The 23,070-nt window shown below is 45.3% G+C and overlaps 1 protein-coding gene across 1 annotated transcript in view; it reads right to left on the bottom strand.

The window, feature by feature from the left end:
- CHRNB1 (cholinergic receptor nicotinic beta 1 subunit) overlaps nucleotides 1-19,164 on the bottom strand; it is a 38,804-nt gene extending 19,640 nt beyond the window's left edge. The window contains exons 1-4 of the mRNA XM_082255849.1: nucleotides 19,035-19,164; nucleotides 13,962-14,107; nucleotides 7,889-7,933; nucleotides 1,836-1,945 (exon numbers count right to left, since the gene is read on the bottom strand). Of these exons, the coding sequence (XP_082111975.1) occupies nucleotides 1,836-1,945; nucleotides 7,889-7,933; nucleotides 13,962-14,107; nucleotides 19,035-19,092 (359 nt within the window). The 5' untranslated portion in view covers nucleotides 19,093-19,164. The remainder of the gene's footprint in view (nucleotides 1-1,835; nucleotides 1,946-7,888; nucleotides 7,934-13,961; nucleotides 14,108-19,034) is intronic.
- Between the last annotated feature and the right edge of the window lie 3,906 nt (nucleotides 19,165-23,070).

Below are 23,070 nucleotides of genomic sequence, written 5' to 3'. Positions count from 1 at the left end.
GGTGATCAAATACCACCAAAAGAAAGCTCTGTTTTTGGGAAAAAAGAATGTCAAATTCGTTTAGGTACAGCGTCGCACGACCGCGCAATTGTCCGTTAAAGTCACGCAGTGCCGAATCGCAAAATAGGCCCTGGTCAGGAAGGGGGTAAAATCTTCCGGGGCTTAAGTGGTTAATGTGTTAAATAAGCTGTACTGTACTGTAGAATACTCTTCAGGGCCCTTCCTGGCACCCCCTTTGTTCCTATTCTTCAGGGTTCTCTAAACAGCACCCCCTGTTACTGTAGCACTCTCTGTGTGAGCTAGCTCCTTGATCCCCTGACTTCATTGGAGTGGTCCCCTTTCCTGGGCAGACCCTTTGGCAAATCTCCTGGTACTTATGGACACTGTTTTTGCAGAGAGACTCTGCCAGCAGCTCCACTGGATCTTCTGCAGCTCAGCTCCACACCTGGTTCACTAGGCCGACTGTCTAAGACCACCTTCCTCACACACTGCAGGAGGGGAGACAGCTGTCCACCTCCTCCTGGGACTCTGCTTCCCGCCAAAGATGCCCCATCACATGTCCCCTCAGTATTTATGGTCAATCCCATGGTGCACTGACATGGTGCCCTCCCACTGGGACTGCCATAAAACCTGATGTGGCACTTGCTGGGTTTCCTCCACTGTCCAACGAACTCCCTCATTGGATGCAGTGCGGACACTCCCTCAGACCCAGTGAATCACACCTGGAGACATGCAACAGGCAACTCAACAGATCAGGCTCCCATGATAAGCAGAAGGAGCATTAGATGCATTTACCTAGCACCTACCTACCTAGGAGGGTGCTACATTTACATTGAATTTTAGTTATAATAAATTGTGCTACACTATGCCTGCTTGGCGCCTTTCTTTCCCTCCCTTCGTGCATTTCATATTAAGGGTTAAAACTCTTTAAAGGTTCCCTCCATTACCTGTCCTGTAATCACAAAAAGAGGAAAATCCCCCCTGACAATTGAAGTCAATGAAAATGTTCCCTCTGTTCCTCAAAAAGTTGGACTTTTCCTTGTTTTCAGTCCTGGTGGCAATATCAGGGATATAGACAACAATAAAACCTGACAGGGGTTCAAAAATCCTCCAGGAGCCCTCTGTTCTGATGCAAACAGTGGGCTGGCTCCTCTTGGGAGGAGCTATGCAAATGTTAAAAATGCTAGGATGGGTGAATGTCAGTCTGGAGAGGTGAGTGGCCCTAGGCAGGTTGTATTCACATGCAGACCAGCCTAGGTAGTAGACATGTGCTATTAGTTTCATTCCAAATCGAAATTCAGATTCGGAAATTCGGATGTAACCGAATTCTGAATCACAATAGTAAGGAATGTAAACGAATCTCCTGAAATAACGAAATGAAATTTGTCCAAAATAACTAAATTCAAAGTTGCAGTCGAATTCGAAAAAATTGGCAGCCACATACGAATCGAAAATAATTCAAATTTTCTGAATTTGGTCAAATTGAATTCACTTTAATCAAATTCGGAAAGCGAATAAAGGAAAAAAATCCAAAAGTATTAAACGAATTTAACAAATTTACCAAAACAAAATTAGTTAATTTAAAAATTTGAAACCAAACTAAACAAACTTTGTTGTTCTGCGCATGTTTTCTAGGTAGCACCCACATGTGATGCTGAGCCTCCATGAATGAAAGAACTGAAATGCAATGAATGAAATAAGCGGCACCATTGATGAACAGCCTGACCTCTGAAAAGGACTTCTTGGGCCCTCAAAACCAAAGTGAGGGCATAGCTGGAATGCCAAGACTACAAATCCCACCTTTGTGGTTTGCAATTGTTTGTTCAGACACCCACTTGTTCATAAGGACGACATCCGGCTTCCACACACTGTCGGAGGCGATCCGCAGAGTCTCAATGCCGCCATATTCTGATGGGTCCCAGCTGAGTCGGGGGTCATTCCAGGCCTGAGAATGAAGAAATGCTTAGCTTGTCCCTTGTGCGCCATCCGTAAGAGCATATACGCAACTCTAAGGGGTGCTATAAATTCAAAAGGGTGCCATCCTCCCCCCATCCCAAAACATAATTAGAACAAGAAAGCAGAAGAACAAACATACATTCACTTATGCTAATATAAAAAGAGTGAACCAATGGCATAACATTTAGGTAGGAAATAAGACCCAAGACTCAATGTTCTCAAGGAGGACCTGTGCATCCATAAACCCTCTTCTCTTCAAAAAATATCAAGGGCTCCTGCTGGCTGGGTCATCTGATGTGACAGAGGAAGTGACGTTATGACTCGGACCAGCAAGGTCCATAAAGACATGGATGAACGAGTTTGGGGTGGAGGAACTTGACTGGCCTCAACCCGATAGAACACCTTTGGAATGAATTAGAGTGGAGACCGCGAGCCAGAGCTTCTCGTCCATATCAGTGCCTGACCTCACAAATGCGCTTCTGGAAGAATGGTGAAACATTCCCATAGACACACTCCTAAACCTTGTGGACAGCCTTCTCAGAAGAGTTGAAGCTGTTATAGCTGGAAAGGGTGGGCCAACTCAATATTGAACCCTACGGATTAAGACTGGGATCCATATACATTTCATGTGCGTGTAAAGGCAGGCGTCCCAATACTTTGGACAATATAATGTATAAATAATTATATATTATATACACTGTATATATATATATATATATATATATATATATATATATATATATATATATATATATATATATATATATATATATTTACATGTATAAAGTCAATAATACCCATTTGTCTTGTCAGATGGCCCAGTCCATGGGAGTCTGGGGTAATATTTAAGGGGAGATGGTTTATGGGTGCCTGGGACCCACTGACTGTTATGCAATTGGTCGGCTCATTTTGTACTTTTGCACAACGCTTAGTGTATATTTGTAGGTTGTGTATTGAGCCACTTCTTCCATACTGTATCTTGAATAAATTAGAATAAAAACATTCCATATAAGGGACATGGGCGTCCAAATGGGGGGGGGGGGCAAGTGCCCCCCCCCCCCCCGGAATCTCAACTTCCCCTTTAAAGTGGTTGTTAAGCCATTTTATATAATCCTGTCTGGTCTGTTTAATAATCATGTGTGCCCCTGTGTCTGTGTTTAAAGAAAAATAAGCTGTTCTTTACCAGTTTTCAGAGCGCCGAGCGCCGCACACGTCACCCACCAGCTCTCTCCTCTCCCTGTCTGCCAGCTGCCTGCAGCTGGGGGGCCAAGGATTCCCCGCTGACGTCAGTCGGGAGGGAAGGAGGAGAGGCCGAGAGGAGGAGAGAGGCGGTGGGTCACATGAGCGGCAATCAGCGCTCTAAAAACTGGTAAAGAGCGGCTTATTTTTCCCCTTTAAAAGTAAATACTCGCGAGTCGCGGCTTGCACAGTTACTGACACCAGAAGCCACACGGACCACTGTCCTCAGCCCCAGGCCCTGGTGCTATCATTCCAGTAGAGGGAGAGCCCGGGGCAAGGAAATTGAGGAGATTTGTGACCTCATGTACAGGGGCATGGCACGTGACGTCACAGCACGTACTGACGTCACATGCATGGATGAGCCGCCTGCAGGAACCCAAAACAGAGAGGGTCAGCTTTGCTTTTGCCTCCGGTTTCTCAATCCTTTGAAGGCCTGGACTTTATGTGATATTGACTAAGCCCCTCCTCTTCATTTCATTTTTGAAAAGGGGCGGAGCATGGCTTACCTTAAAATGATGCTCCCCCCTGGAAAAAGTTTTGCGGATGCCCACGATATAGAATGCTACACCAAATGGATATCCAGAGGAAGTCAATTCGAATTGAATTGACCCATTGAGTTGCTGCCATGTGATTGGCTGATTAGCAATTTGTGTTACCAAGCAATTGAACAGGTGTACCTAATAAAGTGTCCGGAGGGTGCATGTGTCAATTGGTTTCTTGAAGATTGGGCCTTTTCTAGCACATTTTACATAACATGTAACAATTAGTATTTTTTTTTGGCTTGACAGTTTCTTAGAACCCCAAAACATTATATATTTTTTTAAAGCAGAGGCTCTAGAGAATAAATTAGTGGTTGCAATTTTTTTTTATGCCACATGGTATTTGCGCTTTGGTGTTTCAAATGCAATTTTTTCTAAAAAATTCACTTTTTTTAAACTTTAATGCAAAAAAAAAAAAAAAAACAATAAACAACCCATTTTTTTAAATAAAATATAAAAGATAATGTTATGCCGAGTAAATAGATACCAAACATGTCAGACTTTAAATTTGTGCATACCCGTGCAACAGCGACAAACAATGTAACTTTTACTATCCATAGGTGACGCTTTAAAAGCCTTTACAGGCTACCACTTTAGATTTACACAGGAGGTCTGGTGCTAGAATTACTGTCACTGATCTGACCTTACCGGTGATACCTCAGATGTGTGGAACGATCGCTGTTTGCGTGTGTGAGGGACTGACATGTGCGTTCACCTTTGTGCGCAAGCATTGGGGGACGGGGGCACTTTAATTTTTTTTTTTTTTTTTTTATATTTATTATTATACTGTGGCTTTCTTTTTTTTAGATTTTTTTAGCACTTTTATTGCTCTCACAAGGAAGTTAAACGTCCCTTGTGACAGCAATAGGCATGTGACAGGTACTCTCTATAGAGAAATCTGGGGTCTATAAAACCCCAAATCCCTCCTTCTGCTCACACCAAGATCAGTGAGATCAAATGCTCTTGATTTTTAAAAATGGCAATGTTTCCATCAAGTGATGTGACGCCATCGCTTCCGGGTTACTATATCATAGAGCCAAACAAAGCCCATCCAGTCTTTGGTGGGCTCTGTGATGAGCCGGAAAAAGCGCCTGCTGGTTGATCAGGACTTCCAGTGGGACGGAAGTGTGACGGAAGTTACTTTGGTTGGGGAGACCGTGGAACCCAGCTTACCTTAGAGAGGATGGGAAATCCCTCTCTCAGCTCCCCAGGTCCCTCTCGTGTGTAAGTCACCCTGTGTCTAATAGGGACAGGATGACCGAGAAAATGATGGACAACTACTTAATGGACACTGAGAATATGGTTTGGATTACTTCGAATGGGACAGTCATATTTATCCACAATATCCCTCAAGAAATCTATGATACATTATGTAACAGAACCGCGACCCACACTGTGTTTGTGGGCTTCTGTCAGTATACCGCTTCCTTCAGTCTTGAACACAGATACTGTATCAGATATTCCACCCGCCCTACATACAAAACTAGCCGACAACTTAGCTTGTATGTGTCTGAAAACAACAACTCCTTTATTGAATAAGAAACAGACGTTTTATACACTTGAGAAGTATGTCAGTCATTACATGAACAATGACCCGAAAATTTACCCAAAACATCACACAATGGTTAGATAACGAGGTACAGCTGACTCTTGGCTAATCCCATCTAGACAAGGTTATCATTAACATGCTAATTAACTCAGCACACTTAAACCAGACTGGAGGACCAGACTGCTGGCAACAAGGCTAAATCACATTACAATACACAATATTATAAGTGCAAACACAGAGTAAATCAGCATAATTACGATGTGTGGAAGACAGGTGGTTGAGCTGATGATATTAACATCTGCTATGAGTCTGACTGTGTGAAGCCTTATTGGCAATAGGCAGCTAGGCCTAGCATCCCCGAGTCTTCATATATTCTTTGAGATACATTGTTGACAAATATTACTGTTCCATTTGAGTAATCCAAACCATATTCTCACGGTCCTTTAAGTCCATCATTTTCCTGGCCACCCTGTGCCCCTAATAGACACAGGGTGACTTACACATAAGAGGGGCCTAGGGAGCTGAGACAGGGATTTCTTAACCTCTCGAAAGTAAGCTGGATTCCACAGGCCCCCCAACCAAATTGACTCCCGTCATGCATTCATTCCACTGTATCAGAATGATGGGACATTGTATGAGCTTTGCCATATAGCCTGTTGTAGACCGTTGCCATGAAGTCTGTGACTCCTGAATAATCAAAGCATTGCCTAGATGTGGATTCCATGGTTAATTGTTAATTGGAACACATATTGTCTCTGCTAGCAAACCCCTGTGGGATGTGTTATACTTGTAATAATGTGTCCTTTGTATTCACTGTTGTAGGGGCTGAATAGTCTAGTCATCCAGGCTGGGTTAAGTGATTAGGTAATTAGTGCATGTTAATTATGTTTCTGGTTACAGTTTGTATTGTTAGGGTAATATGATCAGGAGGGGGGGATGTCCTTCTGTGTGGTATATATTCTGTGTGAGTTTGTTCAAAAAACAGTTCCAGATTTTATACAAGCTATTGTCGGCTAATCTTGTATATTGCGGCTATAATATCTGATATCTATGTTCAAGACTGGAGGTTAAAAATGGTACTGGGGTGATGCTTGCAGCTACAGACAGAATTCCCAGTATAACTGCTCAAACTCCAGCAATGTCAAGGTACGTCACTGGAGCTCAAGGGGTGTGGTAGAAGCAACAGCTTGGGCATCCTAGATATAGCAATTTATACATATGTAGCACCCTTCTTGTGTAGAGTAGGCTAGTAGATACGTTTAGTTCAGCTCCCCTGTAATCAGTGGAGCAGGGGGGTTGATTATTTAGGGCTGTTCAGTGTCTCATAGGATGCTGCTCTGATTGTTTCCCCCTCTCTTCTAGAGGATTCTATTTTCCTAGTGGGAGGAAGAACAGAGCATGCAGCCTGAATATTTATGGGACTCCAGCAATCCCTTTGGAGATGTGCCCAGTAGGAGGTTGGAGAGCCCATAAATAGTCTGAGGCCTGAGGCAGCAGCTGGAGAAGTCCTGGGTCCAGTCCTGCTTCAGGAGACCCCCATTTAGGGAACTCTTCCCCTGGTGCAGGATACTAGAAGAAGCCATCAGGAAGACACCAAGGTCCCAGCTAACCTTGACTGGAGGGTCTATTCGTAAGCTTGAGTCTAGGGATCAAGTTGGGTCTGAAGAAGCTCACTGGAGAGAGCCAGGAGGAAGCTGTGGGAAAGAGTCCAGCTGTCCAGCTATGGTGGTGCGAGTCCTCATATCCCTCACTAGGAAGAGCCTGGTGGATATCGGAAGGAGGCAACCCATGATCCTGTGGCTGTGTGAGCAGATGACCCCAGTGCTAGAAGTGCAATGACTGTGTGTAACTTAATCTCTGGAATGAGTACTGGTCACCATTAGCATAGAAACGCTGTGGGGACATTCCTTTTTGTACAGTACAGACAGAAAGCCAAGGAGTCCTCAAATTATTCAGTCTTTCATTTTTTTGGGGGTATCCCATGCCCCCCTCACCCTATTTAACTTCAATGTTCCCAATAAAAAAAACAAAACAAAAGGAAAACCCTAAACTGTTCCTTAAAGCCAGGTGAAGAATGAAGAAAATGCTGTGTCCCTGGCTGTGTGTGCTCTAAGTGGGGAAATAGGACTTTACCATTGGCTCCCATGGAGGTGCACTACACATAGACTGGGGTTTCAAGAGAGTTCATGAAGGGAGGACTCCCATAGCACAGTGTGTACCCACCAAGCTGGTGTACAATGACTGGTATGGGTAACCAATGGGTCATAATTTGGGGGGGGGTGGGCACTGATAGGGACCAGCCTCGTTGGATTTAATGTTTTTGTTATGAAGTTGTTTGTTCATTTTGTGATGTTATTGTTATTATGTTACTGATGTGATGTACAGTATACCGTATAATACTATCTGATGTTGAATACAATGAGGTGGAGTTGATATTTTTGGTACCCAACTTTCTTTTTGTTATTAAGCCCCGCCCACGTCGAGAGCTCAAACCCATGAAGAGGTGAGTCAGATGGGCAGTATTGGCTCTTCTGTCATAAATGATGAAATCTGTATATTTTACTGTATATGTAACCAAACTGGCTTCGGGCCAGATAGGACATACCATGTTCATGTAGACCTTGGTGGTCATCTCTTCGTCTTTTTCATTCTAAAATAACAAAAAGAAAAAAAGGATAAGAGTACAAATCGCTCTCACAGATCCAACGATGACCCAACAAAGAATGAAATACAGGCACAGAGCCAGATTCCAAATGTCAGATACGGTTGAAGTGAAGTCCGAATAGAAGAACCAACATCACAGTGATACCTCTCAGCCATAGAGAACTCAACCATCATGACATAGGAGGAGACTGGAGAGGATAGACAGGGAACTGCACTGTTCACCCAGAACTGAATGCAGGTTATGGACTGAGGGGTCCTAGTGTGTGACTGTGGGGGAGGGGAAATTAGAGTGTACGCTCCTCTGGTATAGAGAGTGATGTGACTGGCTCAATGTTCTATGTACAACAGATCTATATAAATGATAATAATAGTGTGTGACTGTAGGAGGAGACATTAGATTTTAAGCTCCTCTGGTACAGAGACTGATGTGACTGTGGGAGGGGACAGTATAGTGTACATTTTGGTTTATTAAAAATCTTACACACATACAACATAATAGAAACATATTTACATATATACAGAATAAATAAATGATATATATATATATATATATATATATATATATATATATATATATATATATATATATAAATACCAATACCTGTGCCTGAAGAAAAATCATCAAAGGATTGACTGAGTGCCGAATTCAGCTTCCAGGTATCCCTCCCTCTAGGTGGTGGCTTCCAGGTACCCCTCCCTCCTGGTGGTGGCTTTCAGGTATCCCTCCCTCTAGGTGGTGGCTTCCAGGTACCCCTCCCTCTAGGTGGTGGCTTCCAGGTACCCCTCCCTCTAGGTGGTGGCTTCCAGGTACCCCTCCCTCTAGGTGGTGTATCGGGGCTTTTCAGAGTCACAGATAGAATACAGTGATCAGAAAACTTCACACTGGTGCTGAGAAGGCAGAGTTCCCCTTTAAAAAAAAAAAAAAACGATCTATTCTACTCTGACTACTACTCCTCGCTGAAAAGTGAATCCCGTTCACATCAACCAGACCTGCCTCCCTAGCTATTTGTTATAAAAAAAAGCCGTCACAGTCCAGCCTGGCTCCGGTACCTTTCCTATCCTTAGTCCTAGTGACGGTGCTGAAATCACCACCGAAGACGACTTGCTGGGCTGTAAAAGAAAAGGCTTGATCTTCATGAAGGGGCATTTCCTGTCCCACTTTGTTTCGAGCCCATAGATGTTTATCAGGCACAGGTCCTGCCCCCCCCCCCACTTTCCCATAGAGACGTCCAAGACCATGCATCTCCCCATTTCTACCTGAACAATCAGCCCACAGATTACCATGCCGGAAAAAAGTACTGCAACTCCAGAGTAAGGCTCGGCCGCAAGAGACCAAAAGGAGGGCCCACGCCTCCACTTCTTCTTCCCCAGAGGAATTTCAGCCAAAATAGGCAACCAGGTCTCTTGCAAAAAGAAAATATCCACATCAAACCTGCTGAGCAAAAATAAGGCCATGTTACGAGCACTTACTAATTTTATGCTTGCGACATTAATGGTCGCCACCTTCAGCGGAGTGGGAACCGCCATCAGGATGATTGAGGTACACGTTTCTTAGTCCGGTTACCTCCCTCCCTACTTGGAGACCCTACACGCTTTAATGCTCCTTGTGATTCCTCCTCCATAGTGTAGCACCCTCCTAGGTAGGTGCTAGTGAGGACATGGCTCGGTTTGGTGGGGGGTGAGTGTAGCACCCTCCTAGGTAGGTGCTAGTGAGAGAGTATAGTTTTGAGCTCTGTCTGCTTACCAGAAGGGCTGCAGGTAAATCTATATTGCTCTCTGCTTAACAGAGAGCAGGATCTGTTAGTGAGGTCTGCTCATTGTGCTTAGTGTGCGATTCATTCAGTCTGGAGAGTATTTCACGCTGGTCCAATAGGGAGGCATGTTGGACAGTGGGAGGAAACCTGATGAATGGGTGCATAGGCTTTTGATACAGTCCTGGTGATTGGCAGAGGGAAGGTCTCCCCGATTCTGGGATACTGTATAAAAGCCAGGAGCACATGTGCTGTGGGGTCTTTGGCTGGAGAGTGAAGTCCCGGAGGGAGCGGGCGGCTGCCTCCTCACAGGAGGTCGTCCTGAGGGCCAGAGGAGCGGTTGAAAGAAGCTGAACCCAGAGGTCCAGGAAAAGTTGACTGAGAGGGGAGACACATGAGACCCTGGGACTGCAGCATCGTGAGTACAGGGACTCGTGTCAAGGGGCCTGACCTGAGGGGGGCCACCCCTGCTCGTAGGATAGTCAGTGGATGGGTGTCAGCAGAGGAAGAGAGAGGATACAAGGTAGAGTGTCCTGAAGATAACTTATTGTTCATCAAGTCGGCCTAAAGATAAGAGACTTAATCCATATTCAACCAAAGTGGCAGGATGAATCAACAGTCTGGCTGTTCCATACCTATTACAAAGTAGAGAAGATAGGAGTCCTCAAACATTGTGAATAGTTAAAATTGGAGTATCCTACTATTTCCTTCTCCTATCCCCATTCAACAATAAACGAAAAAATCAACCAAATACCCCTAGACTGATTATTGGAGTGAGCCAAGGAGAATTAAGGAATTGTCTTTGCTTATGGTCGTGTGCTGGTAACCAGGGGGGACCCACAGAGTGAATATCAAGTGGTCCTTACGGGGGCAGTGCTACAATAGAAATCACCAAAAGAACTTTCACCCTCCACCTCAGAAAACACCTCAAAACTATTTGACACCTCCACCCTCCGAGGTTCAGGAGCACTGACATCCTTCCTCCTTCTCTGCCGTTTACCCTTTTTAGCCTCCAACCATTCGAAAATCCTGATTCGAAAATCCTGACGGCAGACCCACCTTCCCCCCTGCCCCCCAGGACATCCCCAGCCAAAACCGCCGCATTAACCCGTCTCCCCACATCATTCACCCTAACTTCCACATCATACACCCCAACTTCCACATCATTCACCTTACATTCTGCACCAGCCACTCTCATTCCCTTCCCTTTGCCACCCCCCCCCCCCCTCATTATCATCCAATCCATTAACCACTCCACCCCTGGGTGTCCGCTGTACTCTAGCCGCACTTCTGCCCTGCCGAGGAGGAGGGGTTGGCACCATACATGCTGGTCCAGCACCCTCCACTGCCTTCACCACTCTAGGAGAAACAACAGGTGCAGAAACAGACTTGACAACCACTTTCTGACACTGACTGGGGAACCACAGACTTGGGGGACAGTGACACAACAGCCAGCCCACAGACACAGATTCTGATGGGACAGAGACACTAGGATCCCCTGGCACAACCTCAGCCAACCTAGACTTTTCCCTATCCAGATGGAAGAATTCCTCCACTAACTCAGGCTTATTGTGCAAAGCCTCAGGGCACTGGCTATATGGGTGACTGACCTTATCACATAGGTTACACTTAATGATCTTACAGTCCCTTTCTAGATTGCCCCAGTTCCTGACACAAATATCACTTCTGTTCTGGACGGGAAGAGGAGAAATGTCCATTGGCACCACATTTATGGCACAGTTAGGTTGACCAGGGTAGAATATGGTAAGCGTTATTTCTACCATTAAAGGCAGAGGAGGGCAAATGCTGAACCACATTCCCACACACCCTCATTGACACTGACCCCCTACCCGTCCAGATTTCTCCATCATCCACAATCCATTTTAGGGGAAACAATGTTTCACCAAACTTCCTCAACCAGACCCATAAATCCTCGGGGGGGTATAGACTCATTCCTTGTCAAGACAGTAACATTCTTTATCGAGGGCTGTCATGAGATAACATTGGGGACAAGCCCTTCCCAGTCCGGCTGGCCCCTATACACATGCTCATATCGCTCCCAAAATAGATCCAGTGATTCTGGATGCACAAATGATATCATAGTCATTGGAATCTGCCAGACTGATGAGAGCATAAATATCCTCCGCCTTAAATCCCATGGCTAGCATCCTATCCACAACCACTCTCCTGATAGGTGGACTACCTCCTCCTTCCCACCTGACCTGTACCACATTCCTGCGTTTAACCACTTAAGCTCCGGAAGATTTTACCCCCTTCCTGACCAGGGCCTATTTTGCGATTCGGCACTGCGTGACTTTAACGGACAATTGCGCGGTCGTGCAACACTGTACCTAGACAAATTTGACGTCCTATTTTTCCCACAAACAGAGCTTTCTTTTGGTGGTATTTGATCACCTGTGCAATTTTTACTTTTTGCACTATAAACAAAAAAAGAGCGTCAATTTTGCAAAAATAACAATATTTTTCACATCAAAAAAATGTAAAAATCAAAATTTTTAATTGGTTTGCGCAAAAGTTATTGCGTTTACTAACAAAGGGAAAGATTTTTGTCATTTTTGTTGTTTTTTTTTTAACGCGTAATGGCGGCGATCTGCAATTTTTTTTGCGGTACTGCGACATTGCGGCGGACAGATCGGACCCTTGACTGACTTTTTTGACACTTTTGGGGTTACCAGTGACATTACTGCAGTAATCAGTGCTATACATATGCACTGTTACTGTAAAATGACACTGGCAGTGAAGGGGTTAACTTTTTTCGAGAGGGAGGGGCTATGTGTGTCCCTAGGGGCGTGATTCTAACTGTGATTGGCTGTGGCTTGATGTGTAAGAACAGTGATCAACGGTCCTACATAGTAGAACTGTATGATCTCCATTCTTACACAGGGAAGAATGACAGGTGGCTTGTTTACATTAGCAGCCTGCCTTTCTCCTGCTCTAACGGACGATCGCGAGTGACCGGCGGACATCGGGTCCGCCGGCACACGCGCGGGGGGGGGGGTCCGTGACCGCGCGGGAGCGCGCATCCGGCGGCGCGCGCTCGCTCCCTAAACCCTCACAGGCTAGCGACATAGCCCTACGTCGCTTTGCCTGTGAGGGGCTGACTGCCGTACTAAATAGTCGTGCGGCGGTCGGCAAGCGGTTAAAGGACGAAGGTGCGTTCGATTAAAGTCCCACAACTTGCGCCCTTCCAGCAGCAGCATGACCTAGTCCAGCCCTAGCATAGCTTCTACCCCTAACAGATGGCAAAGGATTAGGGTTTTAGACACATTTAGTGGCAGCCTAGGATTCTCTGCAATCAAATTGGGTAAATTACCCATCACCTGATCCTCCTTCCTCCCCTCCAGCACAGCACATTAGAGTGTAAGCTCCTCTGGTACAGAGACTGATGTGACTGTGGGGGAGGGGACATTAGAGTGTAAGCTCCTCTGGTACAGAGACTGATGTGACTGTGGGGGAGGGGACATTAGAGTGTAAGCTCCTCTGGTACAGAGACTGATGTGACTGTCTCAGTGATCTCTGTACAGCACTGCGGTATATGTCAGAGCTATATAAATGTATAATAATAGTGTGTGACTGTGGGGGAGGGGACATTAGAGTGTAAGCTCCTCTGGTACAGAAACTGATGTGACTATGGGGGGAGGGGACAATAGAGTGTAAGCTCCTCTGGCGCAGAGACTGATGTGACTGTGGGGGGAGGGGACAATAGAGTGTAAGCTCCTCTGGTACAGAGACTGATGTGACTGTGGGGGGAGGGGACAATAGAGTGTAAGCTCCTCTGGCACAGAGACTGATGTGACTGGCTCAGCACTCAGCACTCAACACAGAGCTATTTAAATGTATAATAATAGTGTGTGACTGTGGGGGAGGGGACATTAGAGTGTAAGCTCCTCTGGCAAAGAGACTGATGTGACTGTGGGGGGAGGGGACATTAGAGTGTAAGCTCCTCTGGCACAGAGACTGATGTGACTGTGGGGGGAGGGGACAATAGAGTGTAAGCTCCTCTGGTACAGAGACTGATGTGACTGGCTCAGTGTTCTCTGTACAGCGCTGCGGTTATGTCAGAGCTATATAAATGTATAAGAATAGTGGGGGTATTAGAGTTTAAGCTCCTGTGGTGCAGTAATATATTTATAGTCTTCTTAGTATATTGAAGATATACTGTATATAATGTTCAGCTGTATTTGGGGTCTGGACCTATTATATGTTGGATAATGGAGTGCTAGCTTGTGGGTTCATGCTTACCAGGCTGACGAGCTGAGACAGACTCATTCCCAGCTGTACTGTAACCTTCTCCTTGGGGGTCCTCGCGGGCCGGACATGAACATTGTAATTCTCAAAGATTTTATCCCGGAGTATCCCCTCTTTGTTGTTGGGTTGCGCCAGCGCCCCTAAAAAAAAAAAAAAAAAAATGAAAACAGCTTACCCCCATTTTTATATTCTATATATCCGATGTATTCCCTCTATTCAGTCCCGGGTGCAATGTCTGCCCTACAGCCTCCCTACCCTGCCCGGATCTTCTAATAAATCAGCAGATGATTCGTCCAGTATGTAGAAATATCTAGGACAAATCTCTTTTTATCAGTGTGGAGTTGATCTCCCAACTCCAGACATTCTCGGCATTCACTATTATGAAAATTTTCCAGCTTGCTGGTAAATTTCTACACATAAAGCTAAAGCTTATCATTGCTGTTCCCCATATCTGACCTCCGGCCTTCCCTTCAGTCGTGCACTGTTGTGTAGGCTCCTCAATTGTGCTGCCACCACTACGGTGATCCACACTGTCTTCTAGGCACCATTCAAAGAATGCCTTGCATTGTTCCCAACGAATATAAAGCATTCCCTGATTGGACAAGGTAGAGGGGTGAGCAGGGTTGTTATGATCCCCACCTCATCCAATCAGAGAATGCCTTGTATGCATGACAAGGTCTTCTGTGAATGGAGCTCCAGCCGAGTAGGGAGTTTCCTGTGGATACCAGGCAGTGGGGCAGCTGCTGGGCACGGGACCTGGAGGACTAGATGGACCACCATGGTAGCGGTGACCACTATGCCATTCTCAGTTTACACAGTATTTCTCCATGAATGGAATATGTATAGTGAGCTACTTTTAGCATCCAGCAAATACCAAAACCATGCAAAATTTATTCAATTTACCTCCAGCTTGGTTATCTCTGTAGGCAGGTGTAGGCTGCAGTATATCCTCCAACCTAAAGGTGTCACTGTGCTGTTTCTCAGACTGGCAGGAGCCCACTGAGGACTAAATGTCCCCTGCTATGGGCTACAGGCAGCCATTTTGGGGAGGACAACAATCCTATTGGATTCTGAAGTCTTGAGAGATCTGGGCAGCCATCATGACTCAGAATTCCATAAATTGTGGGATTCTGTGTCATTCAGTGGGCCTGCAGTGTGGGAGTAAGATAGGGACAGAGCCCCAGCTGGATAGGGAGAAAGTAGGAGCAGCATTAGGGAGCAGTACCTGTTAAGGGGGTAAAGAGTAGGTTTCCATCTAACGGGACAGTGCTTCATAGTACTGTGCTACTTCCCTTCCCCTTTCCTTTATTCCTCTATCACTAGCCGATACATGACAACTGTCCTGAATTTGCCTGGGACAGTCCCTCATCTGTCCCACCAATGCTGTGTCCAGGGCCATGTCCCGGGTTCACAGCATCAACCTTATTTCAGTTACAGTAACTCAAGAGGGCATTATTGGTGGGGACCAGGGCCACATGTGGTTGGTCCAGACATTATTATAGGTAGGGTCTGGATGGGTACTTACTCATAGAATGGGTCACCTGTACCCTTATATCTTCCCTAAGCTCCCCTTCTCCGCTTATGTACTCTCATATCTGCACTAAGCCCATTCCTAAAACTCTGTACCCTCATATCTGCACAAAACTTCCCTCCTCAGCTCCTGTGCCCTCAAATCTGCCCCATGCCACCCTCCTAAAGCCCTTGTACCATCATATCTTTCTCCACCCCCTCCTCAGCCTGTTTTACCTATATATCTGCCCCATTCTAACCCACTGTAACCCTTTTATCTGCCCCCAATCTTCTCTCAACCCCTTATAAACTAATATCTGCCCCTGATCCTCCTCCTCACCTTTATTCCCTCATATTTGCCCCTAATCTCCCTCTTCCCTCCTTATACCTTCATATCTGCCCAAAGTCCCCCTTATCATCCCCTGCACCCTCATATCGGCTCTTAGTCCCCCTTCTCACATTGCTCCCCCTGTGCATTCATATCGACACAACAGTCCTCTTCCTTAACCTTTGTAGCCTCATATCTGCCTCTATTATCCCCTCCTTAGCCCTTGTATTCTTTTTGTGCCCTTAGCCCGTCTTCTAAGCTCCTGAACCCTCAAATTTTCCCTAAGCCCCTCTCCTAAGGCCCAGTAACCTCAGAGGATGCACACCAGCCCACTTCCTCAGCCCCTGTACCCTCATATCCTCCCCAAGTCCCCCTCTACAGCCTCTGTACCCTCATATCCTCCCCAAGTCCCCCTCTACAGCCTCTGTACCCTCATATCCTACCCAAGTCCCCCTCTACAGCCTCTGTACCCTCATATCCTCCCCAAGTCCCCCTTCTCAGCCTCTGTACCCTCATATCCTCCCCAAGTCCCCATGCTCAGCCTCTGTACCCTCATATCCTCCCCAAGTCCCCCTTCTCAGCCTCTGTACCCTCATATCCTCCCCAAGTCCCCATGCTCAGCCTCTGTACCCTCATATCTTCCCCAAGTCCCCCTTCGCATCCTTTGTACCCTCATATCTTCCCCAAGTCCCCCTTTACAGCCTCTGTACCCTCATATCTTCCCCAAGTCCCCCTTTACAGCCTCTGTACCCTCATCTCTTTCCCAAGTCCCCTTTCTCAGCCTCTGTACCCTCATATCTTCCCCAAGTCCCCCTTCTCAGCCTCTGTACCCTCAAATCTTCCCCAAGTCCCCCTTTACAGCCTCTGTACCCTCACCTCTTTCCCAAGTCCCCCTTCTCAGTCTCTGTACCCTCATATCTTCCCAAAGTCCCCCTCCATAGCCTCTGTACCCTAATATCTAACCCAATTCCTCCTCCACAGCCTCTGCACCCTCATATCTTTCGCAAGTCCCCCTACACAGCCTCTATACCCTCATATCTACCTCAGGTCGCCCTTCCCCCCCTTCCTCAGCGACTGTACCCTCATATCTGCACAATAGTCAACTTTGTTACCTCCTGTACCCTCATATCTGTTCAAAGTCCCCTCCTTAATCCCTGTGCCCTCATATCTACCCTAGGCCCCTCTCCCCAGCATCTGTACCCACATATCTACTCCAAGACCCCCTCTTCGACCACTGTACCCTCATATCTGCATAGTAGTCTATTCTTTATCCCCTGTACCCTCATATCTGCCCCAAGTCCCTCTCCATAGCCCATGTACCCTCATATCTTACCTAAGCCCCCCTCTTTTAACCACCGTACCCTCATATCTTACCTAAGCCCCCCTCTTTTAACCACCGTACCCTCATATCTTACCTAAGCCCCCCTCTTTTAACCACTGTACCCTCATATTTGCACAAAAGTCCCCTTCCCCAGCCTTATTACTCTTGTATCTGCCCTGTGTCACCCTCCCTATCATCTGTAATCTCATATTTACCCCAAGTCCCCCTCCTCACCTCCTGTACCCTCATATCTATGTCAAGCTCCCCCTCCCCCTCCCAGTCCCTGTACCCTCAATTCCCTGACCTCTTTACGCCTTATGCTCTCTCATTTCTTCCCCCGACCCCCCTCCTCATCCATTATACCCTCGTATCTTCCCCCCAGTCCTCTCTTCACCCTTTCACCCTCATATTTGCCCCTTGGCCTTTTCCTCACCCGCTATACCCTTGTATTTGCCCTCTTATCTCCCTGTTTATGCTCTCATGTTTTCCTGATCCCCTTGTCACTCCTTATTCCCTCACATTTTTTCCAGATCCCCTCTACACCCCCTATAAACTATTTTTCTGCCCCCTCTTATAACCCCCTAACCCTTATATCTGCCATCAGTCTTCTCCCTACTTCCTATACTCTAAAATCTGCTGCAAATCCACCCTCACCCCCTGTAAGCCTTATATGTGCCCCTTCTAACCCCCCGTAACCATCATGTCCACCCTGCTGTCTTTTCCTCACCTCCTCTACCCTTATATCTGCCCCAATCCTCCTTCTATCCCTTTTAACCTCATATCTGCCCCCTGATCTTCTCCCTTATAACCTCATATCTGCCCCCTGGTCTTCTCCTCACCCCCTATACCTTCATGTTTGCCCTTTATTACCCTCCTCATCCATTAGACCCTCATAACTTCCCCAAATATTGCCCTCCTTATTCCCTATCACCATTTTAGCTGCCTCCATTCTAACCCCCCAGAATTCCTCATATCTGCCCCAGCCTTCTTCCCACCTCCTATACCCTTGTTTCTGTCCCTGATACTTTTCCTTACCCCCTGTACTCTTATACTTGCTACTCCTAACCACATGTAACCCCTGTGTCTACCCCCTGGTCATCTCCCCATCTCCTATACCCCAAAAGTCTGCCCCTGATCCTCTTCTTTAACCCCTGTAACCATCATTTGTACTCCCCAGTCGTCGCCCCACCTCTGATACCTCAAATCTGCCCCTGATCGTCCTTCTTACCCCCTGTACCTTCATATGTGCCCTTTATAACCCCCTGTAAACCTCATGTCTACCCCCCCCCCAGTCTTCTTCCCACCTCCTATACCCCCCAATCTGCCCCTGATCCTCCTCCTCACCCTTTATATCCTCATATCTGCCCCAATCCTCCTCCACACCCTTTATTCCCACATATCTGCCCCGATCCTCCTCCTCACCCTTTATACCCACATATCTGCCCCTATCCTCCTCCTCACCCTTTATATCCTCATATCTGCCCGATCCTCCTCCTCACCCTTTATAGCCTCATATCTGCCCCGATCCTCCTCCTCACCCTTTATATCCTCATATCTGCCCCGATCCTCCTCCTCACCCTTTATATCCTCATATCTGCCCGATCCTCCTCCTCACCCTTTATACCCACATATCTGCCCCTGATCCTCTTCCTCACCCTTTATACCCTCCTATCTGCCCCGATCCTCCTCCACACCCTTTATACCCACATATCTGCCCCTGATCCTCTTCCTTAGCCTTTATACCCACATATCTGCTCCTCTGCTACCTCCTATACCCTAAATTCCACCCCGGTTCCTTCTTTTCACCCCTGTAACCCCTCATATGTGTCCCTTCTAACCCCCCATAACCCTCCTGTTTACTCTCCCCCTTCGAGACCCTAATATCTACCCCATGTTCCCCAGTCCTCACCTTGTAGAAGTGCCCAGCACAGTAGCAGCATTATTAGGAGACGTCTGTCCTCCTCCATGTCTGTTTGTCCATCTCCCCCGTCCCCGGATTTTGGCTGCAGCTGCCGGATGTGTGTGTGACAGACGGGACAACAGGGGGGTCCAACGTGTCATTCACAAAACTCTCCGCACCTGTCATATCCTTCATGTGTCCGAGCCGTACATACCACATGTGCTGTCATTATATCCTTACCCTGTATATATAATATATACTCAGCTCTGTACATACCACATGTGCTGTCATTATATCCCACCCTGTATATATAATATATACTCAGCTCTGTATATACCACATGTGCTGTCATTATATCCCACTCTGTATATATAATATATACTCAGCTCTGTATATACCACATGTGCTGTCATTATATCCCACCCTGTATATATAATATATACTCAGCTCTGTATATATCACATATACTGTCATTATATCCCACCCTGTATATATAATATATACTCAGCTCTGTATATACCACATGTGCTGTCATTATATCCCACTCTGTATATATAATATATACTCAGCTCTGTATATACCACATGTGCTGTCATTATATCCCCACTCTGTATATATAATATATACTCAGCTCTGTATATACCACATGTGCTGTCATTATATCCCACCCTGTATATATAATATATACTCAGCTCTGTATATACCACATGTGCTGTCATTATATCCCACTCTGTATATATAATATATACTCAGCTCTATATATACCACATGTGCTGTCACTATATCCCCACTCTGTATATATAATATATACTCAGCTCTGTATATACCACATGTGCTGTCATTATATCCCACTCTGTATATATAATATATACTCAGCCCTGTATATACCACATGTACTGTCATTATATTCCACCCTGTATATATAATATATACTCAGCTCTGTATATACCACATGTGCTGTCACTATATCCCACCCTGTATATATAATATATACTCAGCCCTGTATATACCACATGTACTGTCATTATATCCCCACTCTGTATATATAATATATACTCAGCTCTGTATATACCACATGTGCTGTCACTATATCCCACCCTGTATATATAATATATACTCAGCTCTGTATATACCACATGTGCTGTCATTATATCCCACTCTGTATATATAATATATACTCAGCTCTGTATATACCACATGTGCTGTCATTATATCCCACTCTGTATATATAATATATACTCAGCCCTGTATATACCACATGTACTGTCATTATATTCCACCCTGTATATATAATATATACTCAGCTCTGTATATACCACATGTGCTGTCACTATATCCCACTCTGTATATATAATATATACTCAGCTCTGTATATACCACATGTGCTGTCATTATATCCCACCCTGTATATATAATATATACTCAGCTCTGTATATACCACATGTGCTGTCATTATATCCCACCATGTATATATAATATATACTCAGCTCTGTATATACAGCATGTACTGTCATTATATCCCACTCTGTATATATAATATATACTCAGCTCTGTATATACCACATGTGCTGTCATTATATCCCACCCTGTATATATAATATCTACTCAGCTCTGTATATACAGCATGTGCTGTCATTATATCCTTACCCTGTATATATAATATATACTCAGCTCTGTATATACCACATGTGCTGTCATTATATCCCCACTCTGTATATATAATATATACTCAGCCCTGTATATACCATATGTGCTGTCATTATATTCCACCCTGTATATATAATATATACTCAGCTCTGTATATACCACATGTGCTGTCATTATATCCCACCATGTATATATAATATATACTCAGCTCTGTATATACCACATGTGCTGTCACTATATCCCCACCCTGTATATATAATATATACTCAGCTCTGTATATACCACATGTACTGTCATTATATCCCACTATGTATATATAATATATACTCAGCTCTGTATATACCGCATGTGCTGTCATTATATTCCACCCTGTATATATAATATATACTCAGCTCTGTATATACCGCATGTACTGTCATTATATCCCACCCTGTATATATAATATATACTCAGCTCTGTATATACCACATGTGCTGTCACTATATCCCCACCCTGTATATATAATATATACTCAGCTCTGTATATACCGCATGTACTGTCATTATATTCCACCCTGTATATATAATATATACTCAGCTCTGTATATACCACATGTGCTGTCATTATATCCCACCCTGTATATATATAATATATACTCAGCTCTGTATATACCGCATGTACTGTCATTATATCCCACCCTGTATATATAATATATACTCAGCTCTCATACCTCCAATATATATATATATATATATATATATATATATATATATATATATTTTACCGGGCACACAATATACAGGCTATGCTGAGACTTGTAGTCCTCTGGTCCCATAATATACAGTGTATACAGGCTATGCTGGGACTTTTTGTCCCCAGGCACATATTATACAGTGTATACAGGCTATGCTGGGACTTGTAGTCCTCCAGCCACATAATATACAGTGTATACAGGCTATGCTGGGATGTGTAGTCCTCCGATCCCATAATATACAGTGTATACAGGCTATGCTGGGATTTGTAGTCCTCCGATCCCATAATATACAGTGTATACAGGCTATGCTGGGACTTGTTTTCCCCAGGCACATATTATACAGTGTATACAGGCTATGCTGGGGCTTGTAGCCCTCCGGTTACATAATATACAGTGTATACTGGTCATGATGGGACTTGCAGTCCTCCAGTCATAAAATATACAATGAGAGTAAAGGCAATGATCAGACAAATGTGCAAGGAAAGGAGACATTTCTGCACCAGAAGACTAATGTTCCTTCATCCTAGCCAAACAAATTATTATTATTATTAATATACATTTATATAGCTCTGACATATACCGCAGTGCTGTACAGAGATCACTGAGCCAGTCACATCAGTCTCTGTACCAGAGGAGCTTACACTCTAATGTCCCCTCCTCCACAGTCACACACTATTATTATTATACATTTATATAGCTATGGGTGACTGAGGGGCTTTGGTTGCTGATGGTAGTGGTGGGGGTTATAGCCAGATAAATTCTGATACAGATTGTTAGCTTTACTGCCAATACGGACTATACAGGGAATCATTCTTTTTTGAGTAACTGAATTTTAGGCTTGTTTGGACTTCCCCTTTAAGTTGTTGGTTGGATGATCTTGCAATGTGTTGTGTTGTAGTTTGTGACACCGTGACACAGGTGACATGAGCTCACAGCATGGGATTGGAGGATTTTGAATTAGCTTTTGACTGCTGATTGGCTGGTTTTCAAATATGTTTTGGGTCAGATGTGACAATTCTGTCCATGAGCCCCGAAGGACGGGGAGGAGTCTGCTCACCAGGACAACTGGTAAAATAAAGTTAATTACCTATATTTTACACATCTATCTGACTGAGAGACACTTCTCACATTCATTCCCGACACCCAACACCACATCCTTGTCCCCCTACACCAACCTACACATCACCGACACCCAACACCACATCCCTGTCCCCCTACACCCACCTACACATCACCAACACCCAACACCACATCCTTGTCCCCCTACACCAACCTACACATCACCGACACCCAACACCACATCCTTGTCTCCTTACACCCACCTACACATCACCAACACCCAACACCACATCCCTGTCCCCCTACACCCACCTACACATCACCAACACCCAACACCACATCCTTGTCTCCTTACACCAACCTACACATCACCGACACCCAACACCACATCCTTGTCTCCTTACACCCACCTACACATCACCAACACCCAACACCACATCCCTGTCCCCCTACACCCACCTACACATCACCAACACCCAACACCACATCCTTGTCCCCCTACACCAACCTACACATCACCGACACCCAACACAACATCCTTGTCCCCCTACTTCCATCTACACATCACCAACACCCAACACCACATCCCGGTCCCCATACACCCAC

This window comes from Pelophylax lessonae, assembly GCF_965119305.1.
Source record: "Pelophylax lessonae genome assembly, chromosome: 4".
NCBI classification, from domain to species: domain Eukaryota; kingdom Metazoa; phylum Chordata; class Amphibia; order Anura; family Ranidae; genus Pelophylax; species Pelophylax lessonae.
The sequence above is the reverse complement of the archived record's forward strand: the minus strand, read 5'-3'. Positions and strand labels throughout refer to the sequence as shown.